Source organism: Coturnix japonica, chromosome 6 (genome assembly GCF_001577835.2).
Source record: "Coturnix japonica isolate 7356 chromosome 6, Coturnix japonica 2.1, whole genome shotgun sequence".
Taxonomy (NCBI): Eukaryota; Metazoa; Chordata; class Aves; order Galliformes; family Phasianidae; genus Coturnix; species Coturnix japonica.
In genome coordinates, this window is record NC_029521.1 from 19,517,399 (window position 1) to 19,536,790 (window position 19,392).

The 19,392-nt window shown below is 50.4% G+C and overlaps 1 protein-coding gene across 4 annotated transcripts; it reads left to right on the forward strand.

The window, feature by feature from the left end:
* Nucleotides 1–712: 712 nt before the first annotated feature.
* ARHGAP19 (Rho GTPase activating protein 19) lies at nt 713–19,143 on the forward strand. Of its 4 annotated transcripts, none has more exons than XM_015866992.2 (12): nt 713–802; nt 7,120–7,385; nt 10,383–10,463; nt 10,805–11,014; nt 11,488–11,714; nt 11,966–12,052; nt 12,954–13,019; nt 13,739–13,927; nt 14,591–14,689; nt 15,289–15,381; nt 15,873–15,941; nt 16,430–19,143. In XM_015866992.2, exons 1-12 carry the CDS (start codon nt 732–734, stop codon nt 16,484–16,486), a joined length of 1,515 nt encoding a protein of 504 aa, XP_015722478.2. In that variant the 5' UTR covers nt 713–731; the 3' UTR covers nt 16,487–19,143. The 4 variants fall into 4 exon arrangements, with proteins under 4 accessions (XP_015722478.2, XP_032301376.1, XP_015722479.1 ...); XM_015866993.1 differs by having other exon boundaries at nt 726–751; nt 16,430–19,142; XM_032445484.1 differs by lacking the exon at nt 713–802 and adding an exon at nt 5,023–5,146 and having other exon boundaries at nt 16,430–19,142.
* The last annotated feature ends 249 nt before the right edge of the window (nt 19,144–19,392 follow it).

The window sequence follows — 19,392 nt, forward strand, 5'->3', positions numbered from 1 at the left end:
TCTGCATCTGCTTTGCCCATCTCAGTCATGCCTTGCAAGGGCTTTTCTCTTACCTGCGAGAGCTGAGATGGAGCCTTTGCTGTGACCACCTCCCAGAAGCACAAGTAATCCTGGATCTATAGCTGCCCAGGTTGGATGAGCAGCTGTTTCTGCTCTGAGTCCAATGTCCCATGGCTCACAGTACAGAGTATGTGTTTGTGAACGTATCTTCCTTCCTCTTTTGTATTAAAAAGCCTTTAGTCCTTTGTCATTTCATATCACGGTAGCTTACATGCTGGAACTGCAACGCTTTTCAGTCTCCTAATAAGCTAAAGGGATTGTGCTTGTTCAGCCTCTTACTGCAGGCTGCAAATCCACTTTGTGGTTCTCTGCTTCTTTTTCTTTGGTCATTTATTTCCAAGATCCCTTTAAAAGCTCGGGGCTGAGGAGGAGCCGTTGCACTTGGCTGGGGATCTGCCCGTATCCTGCTCTCCCTAAGGGGTCACTGTGTGCCCCTTGAGGCTGTGCCGTGCCCCGGTGCAGCCATAAGGCAGCTGTCAGCCTTGTGTCAGGACAGGCAGCTCCAGCAGCGCTCGGCTCTATACACCGCCAGCAGGAGCCATGTGTGCCCGCTGCCCTTCATCTCCTGCGGTCCGTTCGAACCGACCAATGGTAGCGAGGCCGTAACGCCTCCAGCCAATAGCGACGGGCAGGTCGGGAGGGGCGGGACCGCGGGGTGGCGCGGTGGGCCAATGGGGAGGCGGGGCGGCAGGTATGAGATGGCGGCGGGAGCGCCGGCAGCCGGGGTGCGGCGGGGCGGCAGGTAGGAGCGGGGCGGGGGGCGGTGTGTCACCGGGGGGCGGTGTGTGTGTGTGTGTGTGTGTCCGGGGTCGGTCGGTGTGTCCGGGTCTGAGCGGAGCCGAGCGGCGGCGTGGAGCCCATCCCATCCCATCCCGCAGTGCCGCATTGCGGGCCGCCCTCGGCGTGCTTTGCCGCATCGCTCCGTTTCGGGCGGTGAAGCGGCTGTAATTACAACCAGCTTCTTCGCAAGCGTTTTCCCCCGAGCTGCCGATAGCAAAACGTGCGGTACGCTGCTGTACAGCGGCCCCGCTGCACGGCATAGCAGGACTGAACGCGTTTGCGTTCGGCCGGTAACGCTCGAACCGGGCAGAGCAGCGCAGAGCAGCGCTCCTACCGGGCACGGTGCGGAGGCAGGAGCTGCTGAGCCGGCCCAGCCCTCCCCGCCGGCTCCTCCCCGCAGCCCCGTGCTGCCGTCCCGGTCCCGCTCTGTGCACAGCCCCGCACCAGCCCTGCACGTGAGCTGTGTGTTCTCTCCTCTGTCCTGATTGTTTTCCCCGTCCTTCCTCGCCCTCCTTTTTAACAGCGTCCCCAGAAAAGCTGGCAAGTTTCAGTTCTATCAGTCACGCTGACTGATAGCGCTGCCTCCCCTCTTGGGATTCCTCCTCTTTTTCTGTCCCTCCAGCATTATCTCGCAGCCCTCTGAAGGCAGGGGATTGCCTTTGTTCTGTGTTTGTACGGCACGGAGCACGGCGGAGTCCCCAGCTGTGACTGAGGTTCCCAGTGCCACAGGGATAAAAGTGAATAGAGCAGTAATGAGGAGAGGCAGCTGCTGCCATCTAAAAGGTTCCATTTTGCTGCTGGTTTCTGTGAAATTACGACTGGATCTGAGGCAGCTCCTTTACAGCCGCTTTGTATAAAGGCTTACGTTAAAATAAATACATTTACCAACTTTATGTTGCACTGAAAATCATGAAGGCTGCAGCAGCATTATTTATTTAGGTTGTTAAGGCAGATGGATGAACCTGCAAATCCTTAATGCAGAAGTAGAGGGTTTCTGGCTGTTCCTGTGTGCTTGCAGAGTGTCAGACGGGATCTGGAGCTATCCCATGGCACAGGATCAGCCTGAACAGCAGTGAAGATGTAGGATGGGGCTCATTCAGCAGCTCTGCAGTGAGTCTGTAGCCCCAAGGTGCCTTTCAGTCTGCCTCCCTTAGCACCAGAAGGCGACTGGGTGCTGTGATGTGCTGCAGGCTGATTGAAACGTGGCTGTGTTGACTTTACAGCTTTCCAGTGGATCTTATGAAAAGCTCCATAAAAGGATTCTCTGGGGTCTAAGCTGAAACATTTCACGTTGAAATGCAAAGTTCTCAGTGTTTCATGTATATCATGCTGCCTTGCTGCTGCGGTCTGGCTCGCCACCAGTAATGTTTTCCATATTCAGTTTGTTCCAAGCCCACTTTCCCCCTCTTGCAGCCCTTTATCATCCTGGATAGGTCTGTCTCTGGGTTTACATCACACTTGTGAGGCTCATGTGGCTGAGGTCTGCTCGAGTCTTTTGCTGAGACAGGATCTGAATTCATAGATGATAGCAGGAATTTGGATATCCAGTGTATTCAATGCCCAAAAGATGGCCGAGTGCTGCATTAGTTCCAGGTTGTCCAGCACAGGCTGCTATCACATAATAGCAGCTTTGTTCCTCAGTTCCCTGCTGTTTAAATTGTATATTATTATCTGATTCCCATAGCCAAAAGGCTGAATCACTCCATGTCATCTGTTTAGTTGCGAAGAAAGCAAAGCAACAATTAAAAAAGGCAGTTTTTATTACGGCTCACTAGGATGAAGCCTAGAAACAGTGGTCAAGGCTTGGCACTCACTGTGCTATGCGTTCTGTGCTCATCACAAAAGGACTCTCTTTGCCCTTACAGACCTCATGAGTATAACCCTCGGCAAAAATCGCTGCGTGTTTTTCTTGACATTTTTCAGAGGCAAATCAGTCACCCTATAGGGAGTTACTGTGCTAAATCTGAGGGCTGAATGTGATCTTTGTGACGCCGCCTTACAAGAATGTTGGTCCCAAGTACAGTCCTCAAAACAACCTTAAAAGTGAAGTCACTTCTCGTGTCTCTGCAGCCCATTCCCACCAGAGTTCTTTTAATTTTATTTATCTATTTTTAATGGAGGAAATAATTTGTCTCCTAGTCCTTTTGTACTTAAAATGATTTCACATCATTCCGCTCTGGTCCTTTCATCTCTTAGCGAAACGTGGGATGGCTCCTATCTGGCTCTGGAATACTGCCTTCAGACGCCCTCATTAATTGATTCCTTGCTCTGGCACAGCACAGGGACGATGCTCCTTCTCTCTCCCCAAGGAAACGTGAGCCCGGGTGCATCCATTCCATCTCCCTTTGTGCTTAGCCAGGCACAGAATCCCCGTGTTTTGTGTTCCCCAGCAGTGTCTGCTTATCGCTCTGCGCTCAGTGCTCGCTGCTTGCCTGGCTGTTCCTCAGTCGAAAGATTTTGTTATTATATGGGGAGATTTTCTTCCATTATCTGCCTTATTTTCAAAAGCTCTTTAATCCTTTTTCTCCTGCCTGGTAAGACTCGCCTGCTGCAGTGTGACTGAGGCATTAGCTTTGCTGCAACAACATCCCAAGTGCACAAAGTGATGCTGGGCTGCATTCTGCCCGCTGGATGAGATGCAGCTCCAGCTCTTCCACTTTCCCAGCTAGAAAAACACAGCTCGTTTCTTGCCCCAGAGGTGCCTCATCCTTCTTTCTCCTTATGCTCTATTTAATGCTGCTGGAATCTGCTTCTGCCTTCTCATGTACGGACTTGCAGCTCTTACAGCTACTTGAATTGTTCTGAAGCAGGCAGGTCTCACCCATCTGAACACGACTTGCTTCCACGTGCGCTGATTTCCTGCTCGCGCCCCAGGTGCAGTCACCAGGTTGTGCTGGTTAAAATCTCACTTTTGTCCTCGTTTCCAAGGCATTTCCCCTGTTTGGATCTAGTTACCTTAGGGATTAATTGATCCATCATGATTTTGACCTCCTGCACCATCCACTCCCCATGAAATGATGGGGCTGTCATGCCTGAAGCAAGAACGCTGTGTGTGACAGACAGCTTTCTTTGTGGCTTGGCTGGGATCACAGGCTTTGCTCCTGAAAGATACCGGAATGGCACGAAGCTCAGCACAATATAGGGCCGATTTTTTTTTTAATCTGCTGTCTTAATCACAACCCTATTAGTACAAGGTTTTATTATTCATTGGGATTTGACTTTATTCATGGGATCAGAGAGGAAGCCATTTGGTCCTTTATTGTATTGTCCTTCGATGTGTCATAAAGCAAGCTGAGATCGCAGCGTATAAAAATATGACTCTAATTGCAAGTAAGGAAAAAAACCAAGCAATAAACTAACTAAATGTTTGTCTCTCCTTTGCTGCTGCTACATAAAGTGGGTGTAGGCAGAGTAATCCATCTTCCTTTTTTAACGGGAAAGCGGCAGATGGGGCACATGGCTTTTTCTGAAGGTTATAGCGCGTGCAGCAGTGGGGATTGGCAGGGCTATTGTGTGTGGAGCCAGTGGGGGCTTTCTCTTTGCTCAGAAATAGGGGTTAGCCTCCCATTTCCATTTTGATTAGCAATAACGATACAAAGGCAAATTTTCAGCACCGGGAAGAGCTGCTAATAAAGTGACCTCTCAGAGCTGAGCGGCTCATTGAAGGGCTGTGCTGCTATCAGAGAGCACAGCGCTGCTCCCAGCTGCTGGCAAGGGATCCAAAGGGACATGGAATGGGGAGCACAGAGCAGAGGCACAGCAGCTGTGACAACGAGCAGTGCCCTTCCAGCTCATGGAGTCGAGCACGGCTCCTGGGCTGCGTGGTGCGGGGACTTGGTTGCTGTCCCATCGTCGCTGTGACATCGGTTGTGCTTGGATGCTGTTGGGAATGCGTTTGCGTGGCTTTCCTCATGGCAAAGACAGGGTAGATTTGGGGCTGTTTTGTGGGTTCCTCTTAGATACAGGTGGAGAGCACTTAATACCACGCTGCTCCTAATTCAAAACCCCCGGTTTCTATGTAGGAGTTATTTGCCGTTAAACTCCAGCTACGCAGCCTTTGGCAAGAGACATGAATCAATTTGTCCAGCTTTTCTTTTCTGTTTTGTCTCTGTGTGAAGGCTGATGCCCAGTGTGTGCCAAGGGGGCCTTTCAGCCCCAATAATGCGCCCTTGTGTCTCGTAGCATGCGTGGGATTTGCATAGGCTGTGCTGGGACAGGCAGGTTTCTTTTGTTGCTGGAAACAAGGAGCAAGTTCTTTCCCCTGTCTCTGCTTCCTAATGCCTCTCCAAAAGCTCTCAGCACTCATGTAAGAAATTTATTTTTTTTCTATTTATTTTTGCATTAAATGTCGCTGAACTTGATGCAGCTCTAACACCGTCTGTGTGGCAGACTCACGTCAGTCAGTTCTAGCTGACAAAATTGTTTAATTTCCTCTCTCTGGATCTAGATATCCGATTGTCAGAGGGAGCAGATAATCTGTGATGCTTGATGTAACTGCTGCAAAGTATTTGCATATCTTCTCTGTGGGGAAACAAAACTGCTAGTGAGTGAATAACAGCGCACGGATCATTGCAGGCAGGGTCACTGGGCCCATACACTCACTATTAACCCTTCTCAGGATCTGTATTGCCACAGAATGAGTTGTCATGGGTTTCAGGCAAAGGGCTTGCTCCGCATTATGGGCAGAGCTGGCACTTGCTCGCGCGTTGCAGCCCTGCGTGATGAAATGCGAATGTGATCAGGTCGATGGGTAGTTGCTTTTTGGCAGCAGATATCGAGTCGTTGCATCTCAGTCTTAATTTATGGCAGATAACAAACTACCGAAAAACATACTGGGAGGTACTCGGGGAAATATGGCCCCCATTAGGAGCCAGCAGCATGATCTCCGGGCCACTGAGCAACACAGCTGGGAACCTTTAAGAGCCTTCAGAGATGTTTGCTGTCCTGGCAGATTGCCCTATGTCTGCCTCGCAGACCTTCCTCCTTGCATCCCCTTGAAGGAGCCTGACATCCACAGGGAGCAGTGGCAAGGGGACGGGGCTTTGTGGGGGTTCTCACGGTGCAAATGTTGCTGAGTGCTTGGTTCCCTGCGACTGCAGTGAGCATCCTGCTCCCTGTGCAGCCTGTCCCAGCCTTCCTCCTGCTCTGATCTCTCCCTGGAAATCACACCAAGATGGTCTTCCAGGGCTGCAGGCACCTTCCCTGCTGGAGGCATGAGCAGAGCAGTGAGCCCAGCTGTGCCATGGGCTCTGTTCAGGAGGCTCTGGTCTTTGGGGTGGTGTGCTTTGCAGCAGGAACCTCTAGGACTGATGTATGCGCCCATCATTCCTGTTACCTGTGCTTAGCAGCTGCTGTTGGAAAATGTATGACGGGAGCTGACAGCTGAGGGGGGATGTTGAAACAGTGGAAAGTGTTGTATGGGAGCCCAAGAATGATTAAAGGACTGGAAAATGTCACGCAGTGAAAGCAGTCAGTGTGTGTGAGCTGGGTGGGTAGGCAGCCTCCACCCAGAGCCATGGAAGAACTGGCACACCAACTTGCATGGCCAGACTCGTGCTTTACAGCAAAGTATGACATTGCAGTGGCTTGTGACTGGAGATTAATGACATTAATTCTCTGTTTTATGTAAAAGAGGGGCCCTGGCCTGTGGGCCTGACTTCAGAGCGTGTAAGTCTTTGAGATAGAAGTGGGAAGGCAGTAATGAAAGACCTAGAGGTAGATGCAAATTGGGATAAGCTTTAGGATGAACATGATTAAGAGTGCTGATTAAACTGCGATCGCTTTGATAACTGTTTCTTTTTAGACGTGGGAAATTTAATTTATCTAACCTGCGCTAGGGCTATGTATGTTATCTATAACCTTCACTAGTCCAGTGTCCCACATGCATCCTTTTCCCATGTGCCTTTCATGCCACGTGAAAAGCTGTGCAACTGGAAACAGTCAGCATCAGTAGAGAACTGGGAGGTGAGATGAAGGACGGCCTAAAGAAGAGGCAAGACCTGGAGGATCCAAAAAGAGATGTACCAGAAGGAAGGCTACCAAGAGTTCCTTAAGGACTGATCTTGAGCGGCCTGTGCTAATCCTGATAGGTTCACACTCTCCAAAGATTTTGCTCCAAAGGGAAATGCATCTGTGCTGAGTGCCCACCAAAGGCCAACAGTGCTGTCGGTGTAGACTGGAGGCTCCTGTGTCAGCAGCTGTCTCCTTCGGGGCACACCAGTTGGCTGTAAAAAAGCGACAAGAAGTTACTTTATTTTTTCTCTCCCCTTTCTTTTCCAGTGATGCCATCTGCAATCTTGTCATCTGCAATGACTCCTCCCTTCGCAGCCAGCCCATCATCTTCAACCCCGACTTCTTTGTGGAAAAGCTGCGCCATGAAAAACCGGAGGTATTCACAGAGCTGGTTGTCAGCAACATCACCAGGCTCATCGACCTGCCTGGGGCTGAGCTGGCCCAGCTCATGGGAGAGGAGGACCCGAAGCTGCCTGGAGCAAACAGCACAGCCTCTGGGTTTTTTCGTTCCCTGATGTCTTTGAAACGCAAGGGTGAGCATGGGTTCTTAAAATACATGTCAAGCTGGCCTTGTCTTTGCATGCAGCATGTTTGATTTTGTCCACTGTAGTTCATGCTCTGTTTTCCTTAGCTTGTTAGGTTTCTCCTGTAGTGATGGAGTATTAATAAAGACTGCAAACATCAGGTTCTGTGAAGAACAGTAATGCCCAGGTTTCACAGGCCACTGACTTCACTCAGTGCCCACTTTCTCCTCCAGTTTCTATACCAGCTGTCCTGAAGGCCCTGTCATACAGATATGTGAGCTGCACAGGCAGGTAGGTGTCTCACATCCAAACACCAGTGCAGCTCTGATCCGTGTCCTGGTCTCAGTGACAGAGCTCTGCTGACTCACTACTCAATATCAGGTTCAGCCTGGGGAGATCATGTATTCTGAGGCAAGCACTCAGCTGGAGCTTTCTTCTGGAGTTAAGAAACAGTGGTCTCTGGCTGCTCCTCAGAAGGCTGAGCTTTGCATTTGAGCACAGATGTGTTCAGATCCTCTCCTCTTTGCTGGCTCACAGTACCACTCCGTTTTGTTACATCTTGACAGGTGTTCTATGCGCCTTCTCCCACCTCTGCCCACACTGGAGGGAATACTGATTCTCCTTTAGAAGTTCACTGAAATGCTGCCTCTCATCTAGACAAACTACCTCCATCTGGGCACCTCTCCTATCCTTCTGTCTGCCGTGGTTTACTAGCTAGACCAGCTGTCTGCTGGCAGAGAAGCTGTGGGTAGCTGCCTCCAAATGCTGGCAGCCTGGAGCTGAACACTTCTAATTCCTTTGAGCAATTCTGCTCTCGGGAGCATCCCTAAGAAGGCAGATATCAGTACGCCTGAGTATGGTTTCTTTCTGTCTTCGACCTTAACATAAAGGCAACGTGAGCTTCCACCTTATTTTATAAGGACACTGCTCAGGCTGATTTTTCTGGTGCTGACTCCTGCCCTCTGTTTCTGGTTCCAGTGGGAATGCCAGCAGATGTGCTCCCCCTGGGCTGGACAGCACTGCAGGGGAAAATCAAGTACAGCAAATCAAGTACTTCAGATCCGTAATTGAGAATTAGCCTATTGCTGTGATTCACCCTGCTGCTCCATAATAACAGCTCTTCACACTGCCCCCAGACTGCAGTTACACTGTGCTCGTGCCTGTGCTGCTCCTGCCTCTGCTCCAGGAGAGCAGCAGGACACCTTGCATTTAGGCACTCGTTATTTGGCAAACAGGAGCAAGCAAGTAACTGAGTTTAAACATGTTTCTCATCGTGTTTGGAAACTTCCCTGTTCTTGTCAAAACCTTCTAGTGGGGGTTTGTGAATCTTCTCTAGCTCTTTTTTTTTTAACTGATCTGTACTCTGCTGGAGCACCACTGCTGCCTACTTTCAGACCTGATGCCTCCCTTCCAGCTCCGCTCCTTCCCCCATTCAGTGTTTCCATGGCCATGTGTCTCACTGCAGCTACAGTTAGCAGATGTTTCCAAGTCTGCTGGCTCTGCTCCCGGGCTGCAATGGCAGTGTCTCCCTGCATTGACAGTCACTGTCTGTGAGCTCTTTGGCCAAACTCAGAGGAAAAAGGGAGTTTGTGCTTACAGAGAAAATCAATTTCATGTATTGTCTGTTTCATCTTTGAGCCATCATTTGTTTTTCTTCGTGTTACAGACCAGCTAGAACAAACAGGTTTTATTTCTTCAAAGCCAGAGGCCAAGACCCGTACTACTCTGAGCTGATCAAACTGCAAATACTGCAACTTCTGTGGGCATCGGGAAACTCAATCTCATGCTGCTGCTTAGCTTCAGAAGTCATCGCAGCAGAACATCTAAGCCTTTGTAACTCAGCATCCATTCTCCAAACGCTTCTTTCAAGTTTCTTTGAGAATCAAATTCTCATTCAGATATCAGCTTCTGACTTCAAAAGTAAATCGAATCTGTCAGGCTTGTCTCAAGATGATGTATTTTCCTCTCCTTTTCCTGGCCACTACTGATTCTATCTGTTGAATGTCTAATGAGTTTAGTTTTTCTTCAAGGACAAGAATCTTTTGCCAATCACTCTCTCCCTTTGCTCTCAGGCCTTTCAAATCTTACGTGCGGATCAAGAGGTCACATTGTCCTCCTTTCTCCTGCAAGGCTGAAGCGTATGCTTTATCAGAGGGAGGTCAGAAAGTTCTTGATTAACAGGAGGCTGGAGTTGCTGGTGGCAGACCATTTCTGAAGGCCTGGAAGAAAGTGAAACATTCTTCAGGCGGAATAAATTTAGCTGTGCAGGAAGGCTGCTAGAGAAGTGGGCTGTGTTAGCCAGATCTTCCCCACATGCTGAGAGCATCAACACCGCAGAACAGTAAGATCTGTAATGGAGCAGACCAAAAGCTCGTAAAATCACAATGTGCCATGAGGGGAAAAAAGACACGAGACAAAGCTTGCGGGGGGTGATAACTTTTGTGAGACCAACTGATGCATTGCTTTTCTCACTTGGTATCATGCTTTCTCTCCCACTAGCGCGTGTTCCCCTCTCCTGTAACCTGGCAGCTACACCTCCTCTTGCTCTGCTCCGTGTCAATCTGCACTGAGGATTAACTTGGGCATGTCTTCCCAGCTGTGCAGCGTGCTGTTGTAGCAGGCACCTGGGCAGTCCAGGCTGTTGCATCTTTCCCACTCTGCTGTTCCCATAGGGTTTAGACTTACAGATGATATGCTCTTTAAAACTGAAGCATCTGTTCTGGTGTTGTTTCTTTTCAGGAGCTAGAGAATGTTTGCCTTAGCTGATAAAAACTGTAATTAAGCTGAGATAAGAAGCAGGATGATGAAGCCCTTGTGAGTGCAGCATGATGAGAGGAAATGACTTGCGTGGGATAATATCTGTGTGTGTGCGAGGGGTCCCTGTGACCTCCACTCATAGTATTTTGGGGCACTGTTTTTGCATTCTGAGATCCTGTTCTGTGGGGCCGTGCCTCTCTCTGACTGTTTGCTCTGAGCTGCTTGAACACGTTATCTTTTGTTCCGCAGAGAAAGGGGTGGTGTTTGGCTCCCCACTGACAGAAGAAGGCATCGCACAGGTCTCCCAGTTAATTGAGTACCTGCACAAAAGTAAGTGTTTCTATCTTTTTCCTCCTATTCCAAGGGGCATCTGTGTGGTCTGCCCCAGATCTCTGTGGTGCAGGCAGGGGGAAAGCAGAGTTCTCCACCAGCAGGATTTGGGGTCAGAACTAGGTGACTGTTCCCCAGGATTGCCTGCTCCATGAGTTGATCTCTTTCCCCTGCTGCATGAACTGTTTGCTCATGGGAGTCAACTTGAAGTCATGGCTTTGAATGCAGCTCACTGAGGTTTGCTGCCAAGCTCTGCCAAGAGTACTGCTTTAGGAAGAAAATGGGAATCAGCCTCTGAATAATTGGTGGCCTTTTTTTTTTTTCTCCCTTCCATTGAACAGATCTACGAGCAGAAGGTTTGTTTCGGGTGCCAGGCAACAGCATCAGACAACAGATCCTAAAGGATGCTCTGAACAGTGGTACGGATATTGACCTGGACTCTGGGGAGTTTCATTCCAATGATGTGGCCACCTTGCTTAAGATGTTCCTGGGAGAATTACCAGAGCCCCTGTTGACACACAAGCACTTCCATGCCCACCTCAAAATTGCAGGTGAGTAAGCAACAAGAGGCAGCGATGAGCAGAGGGAACAGGGCCAGCCTCCTACAAAGCTGGTAATGCTTTAGGGCTGCACATGGGGCTGTGGGAGATCCTAAAGTGCAAACCCTACATGCATGGTAAGGAGGAGTCTGCCCAGCCCAATTTCTCTCTCCAGCACAAGACAGGAGTCTGCATTGGTAACCTAGGTCTATATCTGTTTTAAGCCTGGGTTCTCTTGAGCTAGACGATGGTTCATATGTTCTTAAAGACCATTATTGAACCACTTTACTTTGCCCTCCATCAAAACTCTTAGCAACTGTGTTGTTGTATGGGAGGAGTACTACAGCTTAATACATCAGGTTAAGGAGGCTTGGGGGAAGGAGATGGAGGGTCAGGAGCTGTGCAGGACTTTGGAGAGGCTGCAAATAGGCCTGCTGTCAGGGAGACAAAGTGTGTCCTTCACATTCAGCTCTGTGATTTGGCAGACTTGATGCTGTTTGATGAGAAGGGGAATAAGACCAGCACTCCAGACAAAGAGCGCCAAATCGAAGCCCTCCAGCTGCTCTTCTTGATCCTCCCTGCGCCGAACCGCAGCCTGCTCAAACTGCTACTGGATTTGCTCTACCAGACCGCTAAGAAGCAGGATAAGAACAAGATGTCTGCCCACAATCTCGCCCTCATGTTTGCACCCCACATCCTATGGCCCAGAAACGTGAGTGACCTCAGTACCTGCTAATGGGATATTACTAGGTAGAAAGCAGAAGCTTGGTAGGCTTGCAGGGGAAGAACCCATATGGGAATGTTGTACTGACACAACCAATTATTTGAGAGGCTGGAGGCTGGGTGGTGATATGGAGCTGCCTGGCTGGATTCAGTCTTTGTGTTCAGCCCAAGCCCACTCTTGGTTTCATTTGCAATTCCTACTTCACTTCTAACAGCTGTGCTTTTTTGTCCTCTTGCCAGGTGACAGCAAATGACCTGCAAGAGAATATCACAAAACTAAACAACGGAGTGACCTTCATGATCAAACACTCACAGAAACTCTTCAAGGTAATCGTGCTCTGGGGTCCTGCCCTCCCTGCCCCTTCTGAGGGAGTCTGAACGCCCCTTACCCACACAGATCCCAGGTGGCAGGGATATATTCTGGGTGCTCTCTTCTGGAGTGAGAGCACGATGCAAGAAGCTGTTCCCTTATTGAGAGGAAGTCTTTGCTGGGCGTGCAGCCCAGGAGAAGGAAGACACCCTGGAGGTGGCCTTTGTGCCTCGGCAGGTCAGAAGCACGGTGCAGTGTAATACCACCCTCTGCTGGACACCCAGCACCTGATTCCTGGCTGGGAAACCTGTTTCACTGGGGCAATTGGTGACTGGGCTTCACTCAAGTGCTTGAAAATGGAGGGACTTGGCCTGGGTGTGCACCGCCAGGAGCTGCACCCTTAATACATCTTCTCTGCAAGTGGCAGCTGGCTGTTGCTGTTATAGGCAAAGTCTGCAGGCTTGGACATCTCTCTCTTGCTCAGAGTAGGTTGCTGTGGTAGGACAGGAGCATCTACAGGTTTCTCCAAGGAAGTGTTTCTGCAGCAGGCTGTCTCTTGACTTCCCAGCACTTTATAGGTCACTCTAGGCACCTGCCCTCTGCAAAGAGAGCTCCCTTTCTGCCTTCTTTGTCAGATCCCTGTATGGCCAGCTCAGGGCTGGAGGAATTGCTTGGACATAACTTCTGTGGAACCTAGCTCTTATTTTGTTGTCTCCTAGTGTTGGCTTCATGCATCAAATTGAAACTCTGAGCAGGGATTCCACTGAGGACATGAAGTCCCATTGTATTTTTCTGTCCTAAACAGCAGTCTTAATGGAAAAGGCTTGTTTGCATGGTTGAAGAGCGGCTCTTGGTGCAGCCGCCCTTGCCCCAGGGTCAAGTGTATTATTCATATGTTTTCTCTGTCCATCATCACAGGCCCCAGTTTATATCAGGGAGTGTGCCAGGCTGCATTACCTGGGATCCAGAGCCCACACATCGAAGGTAAGGCCAGCAATTGTGGTGCCTGCCCTCCAAGGGCAGAGGCCGTGGTACTACGAAGGGACCTCTGTGAGTGAAAGGAGCTGAAAACAAACGAAGCCCTGAAAGAGGATCTGTTAGAGAGCAGGACTGAGGGAACCATATGGTGTGGCAGTGCAGGCAACTGCATTAGGGAAATTGGGCAGAGTTGAAGCATCTGTTAATCAAAAGCACAGGGAAAACTACCAGCTCGTCTTTAGCAGCAAACCTGCTCCCTGTGCCCGGTACATGCAGCACCTGCTCCTTTGTGGAGTCCTGCCTTCCAAACAGATGCATCTGCTGCCATGACCAGGCTGTATGGTAGAGGGGCTGGGACAAAAGCTACTTTCTGCCTCTGGGGAAAGATTTGTTTGCTTCTCTCCAGCAAATGCTTCTCTGCCTTGTAGCTGCAGAAGAAGGCAGATGCACTGGAAAGAACCTCACTGATCCTTCTCAAACCTGGAAGGGCTTTTGCAGCTGGCATCCGGGAAGGGAGGGAAGAAGCAGTGGGGTCACCTTTGAATTGCTGTCACCTCTTGCTGGCACGGGGCCTGTTGGTGCAATGCTGCTGCAGAGGGGTAGGGAAAACACAGCTTTGTGCATTCACTGGGGTGAGGCAGCTCACGAGACTTCCCAGCCTGACTCAGATGGGTGGCTCGCTTGGATTAAAGCATGGGAAACGACTACTGTCTCCGCTTTCCCAGGATGACCTGGATTTGCTAACATCTCCTGGTTCCAAGGAACTGCAACCCCTCAAGTCTCAGAAGCGAAGCCGTCTGGACTCCTGCCATCAGGAGGAGACCCAGCAGCGCACAGAGGAGGCACTGAGGGAGCTCTTTCGCCATGTACACAATATGCCTGACTCTGCAAAGAAGAAGAAGCTCATCCGGCAGGTAGTGTGGGAAGGAAAGATCTCCTTGGGGTGTGTAAAGACAGGGCCCACCTGAGAGGTGCCCCTAGTTCTTGGCTGGCTGAGGAGCACAGGCTCTCAGCTTTGTAAGGGACAGAGCTGGATGGAGGCAGGGGAGGAGGTGGCCTGTCAGTGAAGCTTGCAGCACCAAGCTGTGCTTTGAGCTGTGATCTGAGCCAGGGATTTGCCAGCCAGCAGTTTCCCAGTCCTGATTGTGGCTTTCTTGATCTTTCTGCTTCAGGAAGGGAAAAGTTCCTTCCTCTTTTGCTGTAGGGTCTGGGGCAAACTGGTCTCTTTTAGTCTGGTGATCATTCCAGCCAATCTGCTGCAGCAGAGAGTTTGTGTAACATGGGCAGCACTTGTCCCAGCTGTAAGCCTCCAGATCATTCCCTGACCCCTTTCTGCTTTAACCTCTAACTTTGTATTCAGCATAAACCCCAAGCTCCCTGTAATCCTGTGCGGGGTATGCAGCTGCTTTCTGCTTCCCTCTCCCCTGCAGCTATGAGCTGCTTCTACATTTGAGGGTGTGGAAAAGCCAACCAGAGGCTTAGCCAGAGGGCAGCAGTAGAGTAGCACACAGCAGCAAAGGGCTGGTGTAACTGTAAACTAAACTGCGCTAACCTTCTGCCTTTGTGTTTCCTCCTAGTTCAATAAGCATCCTTCAGCTCTCACTCCCAGCTCTGATGTTGCCACACCCCCAGCAACACGTCGAACTCGCTCACGCTCCTTCAGTGGCCTCATTAAGGTAAGGACAGCCTCCGACCCCTGCTCTCCTGTGAGTTTCTGATGTTGCTCTCTGCTTTTGCCTTGCCCTGTCTTAAATAAGACCCTCAAAGGTATGGACTGTTCAAAGTACTGGCTGCTAAACAACACAGATCTGCTGGGGACAGAAAGGTAGCACAGTGAAAATAAGCCTTGCCAGTATAAAGCGTAATTGTCTATGAAGTGCTCTGCTGACAATGCTTGGCTGTAGGGTCTGTGCATCTTTCTGAAGGCCTATTTGCTTCCTGAGATGAGATGAGGGCTGACGTGGAGCTGGTCGTGTAGTCTGTCAGCACAGGTGTGAGCACACTGTAGGCTGCCCTGCAGCACTATGTACCTGCTTCTGACAAACTGGGATCCTGGCCAGACCTTGTCTCAGCTCCCAGACCCTCCGGAATCAGGCAGGCTTAGCCTGGTGGCATGGTATTTCGGATGGTTCTGCTTTGCAATCACTGCTCCAGCCTGGCTTCCTCTTTTCTTTCCCAGCATCCAACTGCTTATCAGCTGTGCATCTTGCTCCTTCCGTTTCCTTTCCTCTCTGTGCTCTAAGCAATAGCAAACAGGCCTCTCTTCTTGCGGCAGAGGAAGGTTTTGGGAACCCCGGTTATACAGGAGAGGAAGAGCAGAGATACTACACCGGAGCCCAAACGGGTCAGCAAAGAGAATGTCCATCTGGTAAGAGCTGCTCCCAGCACTGCTGACATTGCTGAACATGTGGGAAGGGAGTTTGATTGGAACTTGGGCACCCATTTGAGTGATCCCTGGGGGCTGCTCACTGTTCCCTACTCAATACAAGGTTTCAAAGTTTCTTCTACATGGTCTGATAAGGCCTTAGGAAGCTGCTCCAGGGAGAAAGAACGGTGCAGAGATAATAAAGGCACCATCAAGGCACGGGTGGCAGCACTGGGCCTCCACTCCAGAGTTTTACTTCTGGCATTATCTGTGTTCCTGCTCTGTAGCACTGACTTGTGCCGTATTCCCTCCCACATCCTCATCCACAAGTTATATACAAACAGCTGCCTCTGGATAGGGCTGTCCCCTGGGCCAGACATGCCACTAGTGGGTTTGGATTGTAGCTCCTCTCTGGTGGTACAGGTAGCTCCCAGAGATGGCTGCAGATACCACTTTATTCTCTGCCTCTGCTGCTATTCCTCTCTCTTGTTCAGTTACAGAAATGTGGATCTCCAGCTCACACGTCCCAAGGGAAACTGAAATCATTGGAGGGCCAAAAAGAGGTGAGAAACACAAATGTACATGTCCTTACTGTTAGAACCTGGCCCACTGAGCTGTCACCTGAAGGACAGAGAGACCTGCAGAGGTGCTGTCACACTCATGAGGCTTTGCCTTTGGCTGTGGCTGCTATGGTTCTCTGGCTGCATCAGTCTGCTCCATGCCAAGCAGATGGTATGCTGGGCACCAGACCTTGACGACTTCCATCCAAGCAGGGATGTACAGCTTCTCTGTCTGCAAGCTGGCAGACTGGTTGCCGTAGGAGGTGGGAGGGCAGCTAGCTGCATGGACTGCTGCTAACAGCCTGTCAGGATGTCAGTGACTGCACACTGACTCTTGTCTTCTGCCCTGCTTTGGGTAAATGGTTGGTAAAGTAAACATGCAGGCAGACTCCAGTAAGGAGTCCTTGCAGGGGGAGAGGATAACGATCTCCCTTTATTTGCATGACGTTCTTGTGTCTCAAGCACTCAATTGCTCTAATTCTCTGCTGCAGGAATCCTGTAAACGCATGCGAGCTCACCTGCTTTCCAAGGATTCATCATCCCTCTGAGTCACTTTGCACCAGCGTTGGGTGGGGAATGCCCAGCCTCACAAGCTGTGAATAACGTGCTGCACGGAGCAGGCAGCACTGCTGGCTCATGGTAGCCCTTACCATCATGCCAGCACTCTTGAAACTGGACCTCTGCAAAGACTGCAGGGACTTGTTTCTTTCTGTATATAAATTATATTATTTCATTCATTATGGGGCAAACCACTATCTAACCAAAAGCTGTTGTGCAGCATGTCTGACCTGCTGGCTCTGGGAAGAGCTGGAGAGCTTGCTTACACAGAGAACCCCCTGTACTGCAGGGCCCTGTTTGCACTCCCAGCATTATGTGATGTTGTTAAACTGTGTGGTTTTTGTTGTTTTTTTTTAACTCTTTCTGCTCTGAGTTTTTAATATAAGCTTGTTTTGCTTCCTTCCCTCTGTTAGCAGTGAGAACAATGGACTCCAACCTTTAGCTGCATCCCATCATTTAACCTTACCTCCTGACCTCCTTTGGAGCCAGACCCTCTGTGTTTCCTGGGACCTCTGCTTCCCACAGGGTCCTTCTTTCCTTGCTGTCCCTGAAGGGCTGGAGTGTGCAATGTGGTACAGAGCACAGGAGAGGGCCTGGGTGCCACTGCTTCACATGGAGCATGGGGAAAGCCACTTCTGAACCACTCTGTTTTAGGTTGAGCTGGAGACAGTCCTTGCACACTGCCTTCATGTTTCTGCATTCCCGTGCTGTTGCTGGCTCTGCATGTTGAACAAGGAGAGGCTTTGCTTTGTGTTCCTCCGGGGAGGCTAAGTGGCACAGGGCTTATATCTGGGGACAGGAGGCTGGCAAAAGCTGTCCTGGGGCAGGGCAGCTCAGCCTTTGGATGCTGGCATGTCTCACACGGGCAGAATCTGGTAGCAGCTTGCACAGTATAGCAGCAGTACAAGAGGTGCAAGAGGGCTCCAGTCATTTGTGATCTGCTGCAAATGGTGCCAAAGGCTTTGGCTCAAGGTATTTGGCTGGCTGGTCAGACAACTGGCTGATTAATCATTAAACTGGGAGAAAGGGCTGGAGCCAGGTTCAGCTTTTTGCCCTGAGCTGCAGAAATGAGATGAAACCATCTAGAGACAGGATAAACCTCCATCACAGCTGGCCATTGTCAGCTGTCTTGTTAAGCTGGAGTGCTCCAGTGAGCCAATCTTGCCAAGTACCTGTCGGCAAGCACTCTGGGGTAGGAGACACATGGGGTCACTACTGTGAAATAAAGATTTAATCAGTTGAGGAACCATCTAAACACTTCTCAGCCCTCCTTGGTGAAGCAAATAATCTCTGGAATCCAATTATAATTGTCTTCTAATCTTTAAGAACCAGCAGCCGGCAGGAGTTAGAGCTCTGTCCTTGACAGCTTTTGGAGACAACTGGTGGCAGGAGGTGTGAATATGGGGATGTGAGCAGGGAGCTCAGTCCGACTGGCTCAGAATGGGGTGTTGGAGTCCTGTGGAGCTTAGTAGGAGTTATTCATGTTTTGTACTGCTATTTCTTTTTTTTTTAAGAGCTACAAAGCTCTGTGCTTCATGCTGTGATGTCCAAGGGGATGTCCGTGGTACTATATTGCGAGTGCCTGTCCCCAGTCTGACCCCAGAGGGGAGGAAATGTAAGGGGCAGTGGGACAGTAGATGTGAGAGTTGTGAGTTCCTGGTGTTAGAAGCCTCTGTCACAGCAAAGAAAGTGCTGGTTCTTCAGGGACCAGGCAGGTGAGGATGCTGTGAAGAAGGGCAGAGGCTGTTTGCTACGGTAACAGTATGTGCTGTTTGGATGTGTCTGTAATCCACCCCTCCAGAGGCTGAAGCTGTCTTTGTGCTCCTTTCTGAAGGGCACAGTGTGTTTGGCTGAGTGCACTTCTGCCCAGTCCCCGCAGCCTCCTGCAGTGCAGTGTGCTGCTGGCAGAGCCCTGGGGACATCAGCCTCCCTTTGGAACAGAGCCCCGGGTGGGGTGGCAGTGTGTGGGCAGCTGGCTCTGCTCCTGCTGCCTCTGCTCTTCCTGCATTGAGGGCGGCCATCCTTCTGTCCATCCCACCCCTCCTCTCTCCCTCTTGCTCCTAGCGTACTCAGACATATCTGTATCTCTGTTTGGATGTTGGCTTAGCAAGGCATTCTCGTTCCTCTGGCTAAACACACTGCTCTTGTACAGACAAGTGGAAAGTAGCTCTGCTCTCCAGTGTCAGCCCTTATGCTGACAGCTCCAGCTCAGAGCCTGGCTTCTGGCACTGCTGAGATTTGTCTAGCCCCAAGAAAATACTTTCTGCATGTCTTGCATGCCTTCCATTGCAAACAATGGTCGCAGTCCCCACTGAGGTCCCAGGGTTGGTGCTCTGCCTTTAGTCCATGCTGCTCTCCTGCTCATGCTGGGGATGGAGATGGCCAGCAGGGACTGAGCCCCTCGGACCCTTTGGTTGTCACAGCTCCAACAGTCACGCCTGGTTGTGTTCATTTATCTGCTCTGTGCAATGTCTCACAAGGATGTTTCCTTCCTCCCAGAGCCGCTAACTGTTCCCAGAGTCTCTCATTTCCCAAAGCATTTTTAATCTTTGTTCTTATTTATATATGCCACGTATGTACTGTTTCAGACTGCTGCCTTTCCACGTGTTCATGCGAAAACCCCATATTAAATGCTTTTATTTTTAACGGTTTTGTCGAGTGCCTTAAGCAGTTTCAGTGGGATGGGGAGGGCTTGGCGGTGCAGCCGCCTTCAAAAGGAAGGAGCCTTCTGCTCTCAGCCCCAGCGCTGCTCTCCTGGGGGCATGGAAGCACCGCCTGCCCACGGCTCTGTCCTCCCCCGGCTCTGCTGCCTGTCCTCCGCATGGGATCCCAGCACAACACGGGGTGCCCAGGCAGGCTGTCCTCCCCTAGAGGTGGAAAGTTGGGCCTCTTCCTT

Coding starts and splice junctions, on each gene's coding strand:
- ARHGAP19 (XM_015866992.2), top strand. CDS start 732: ATGGGGAGGCGGGGCGGCAGGTATGAGATGGCGGCGGGAGCGCCGGCA. Junction 11,015..11,487: donor TGCCCACCTCAAAATTGCAG/GTGAGTAAGCAA, acceptor GTGATTTGGCAG/ACTTGATGCTGTTTGATGAG. Junction 15,942..16,429: donor CATTGGAGGGCCAAAAAGAG/GTGAGAAACACA, acceptor TCTCTGCTGCAG/GAATCCTGTAAACGCATGCG.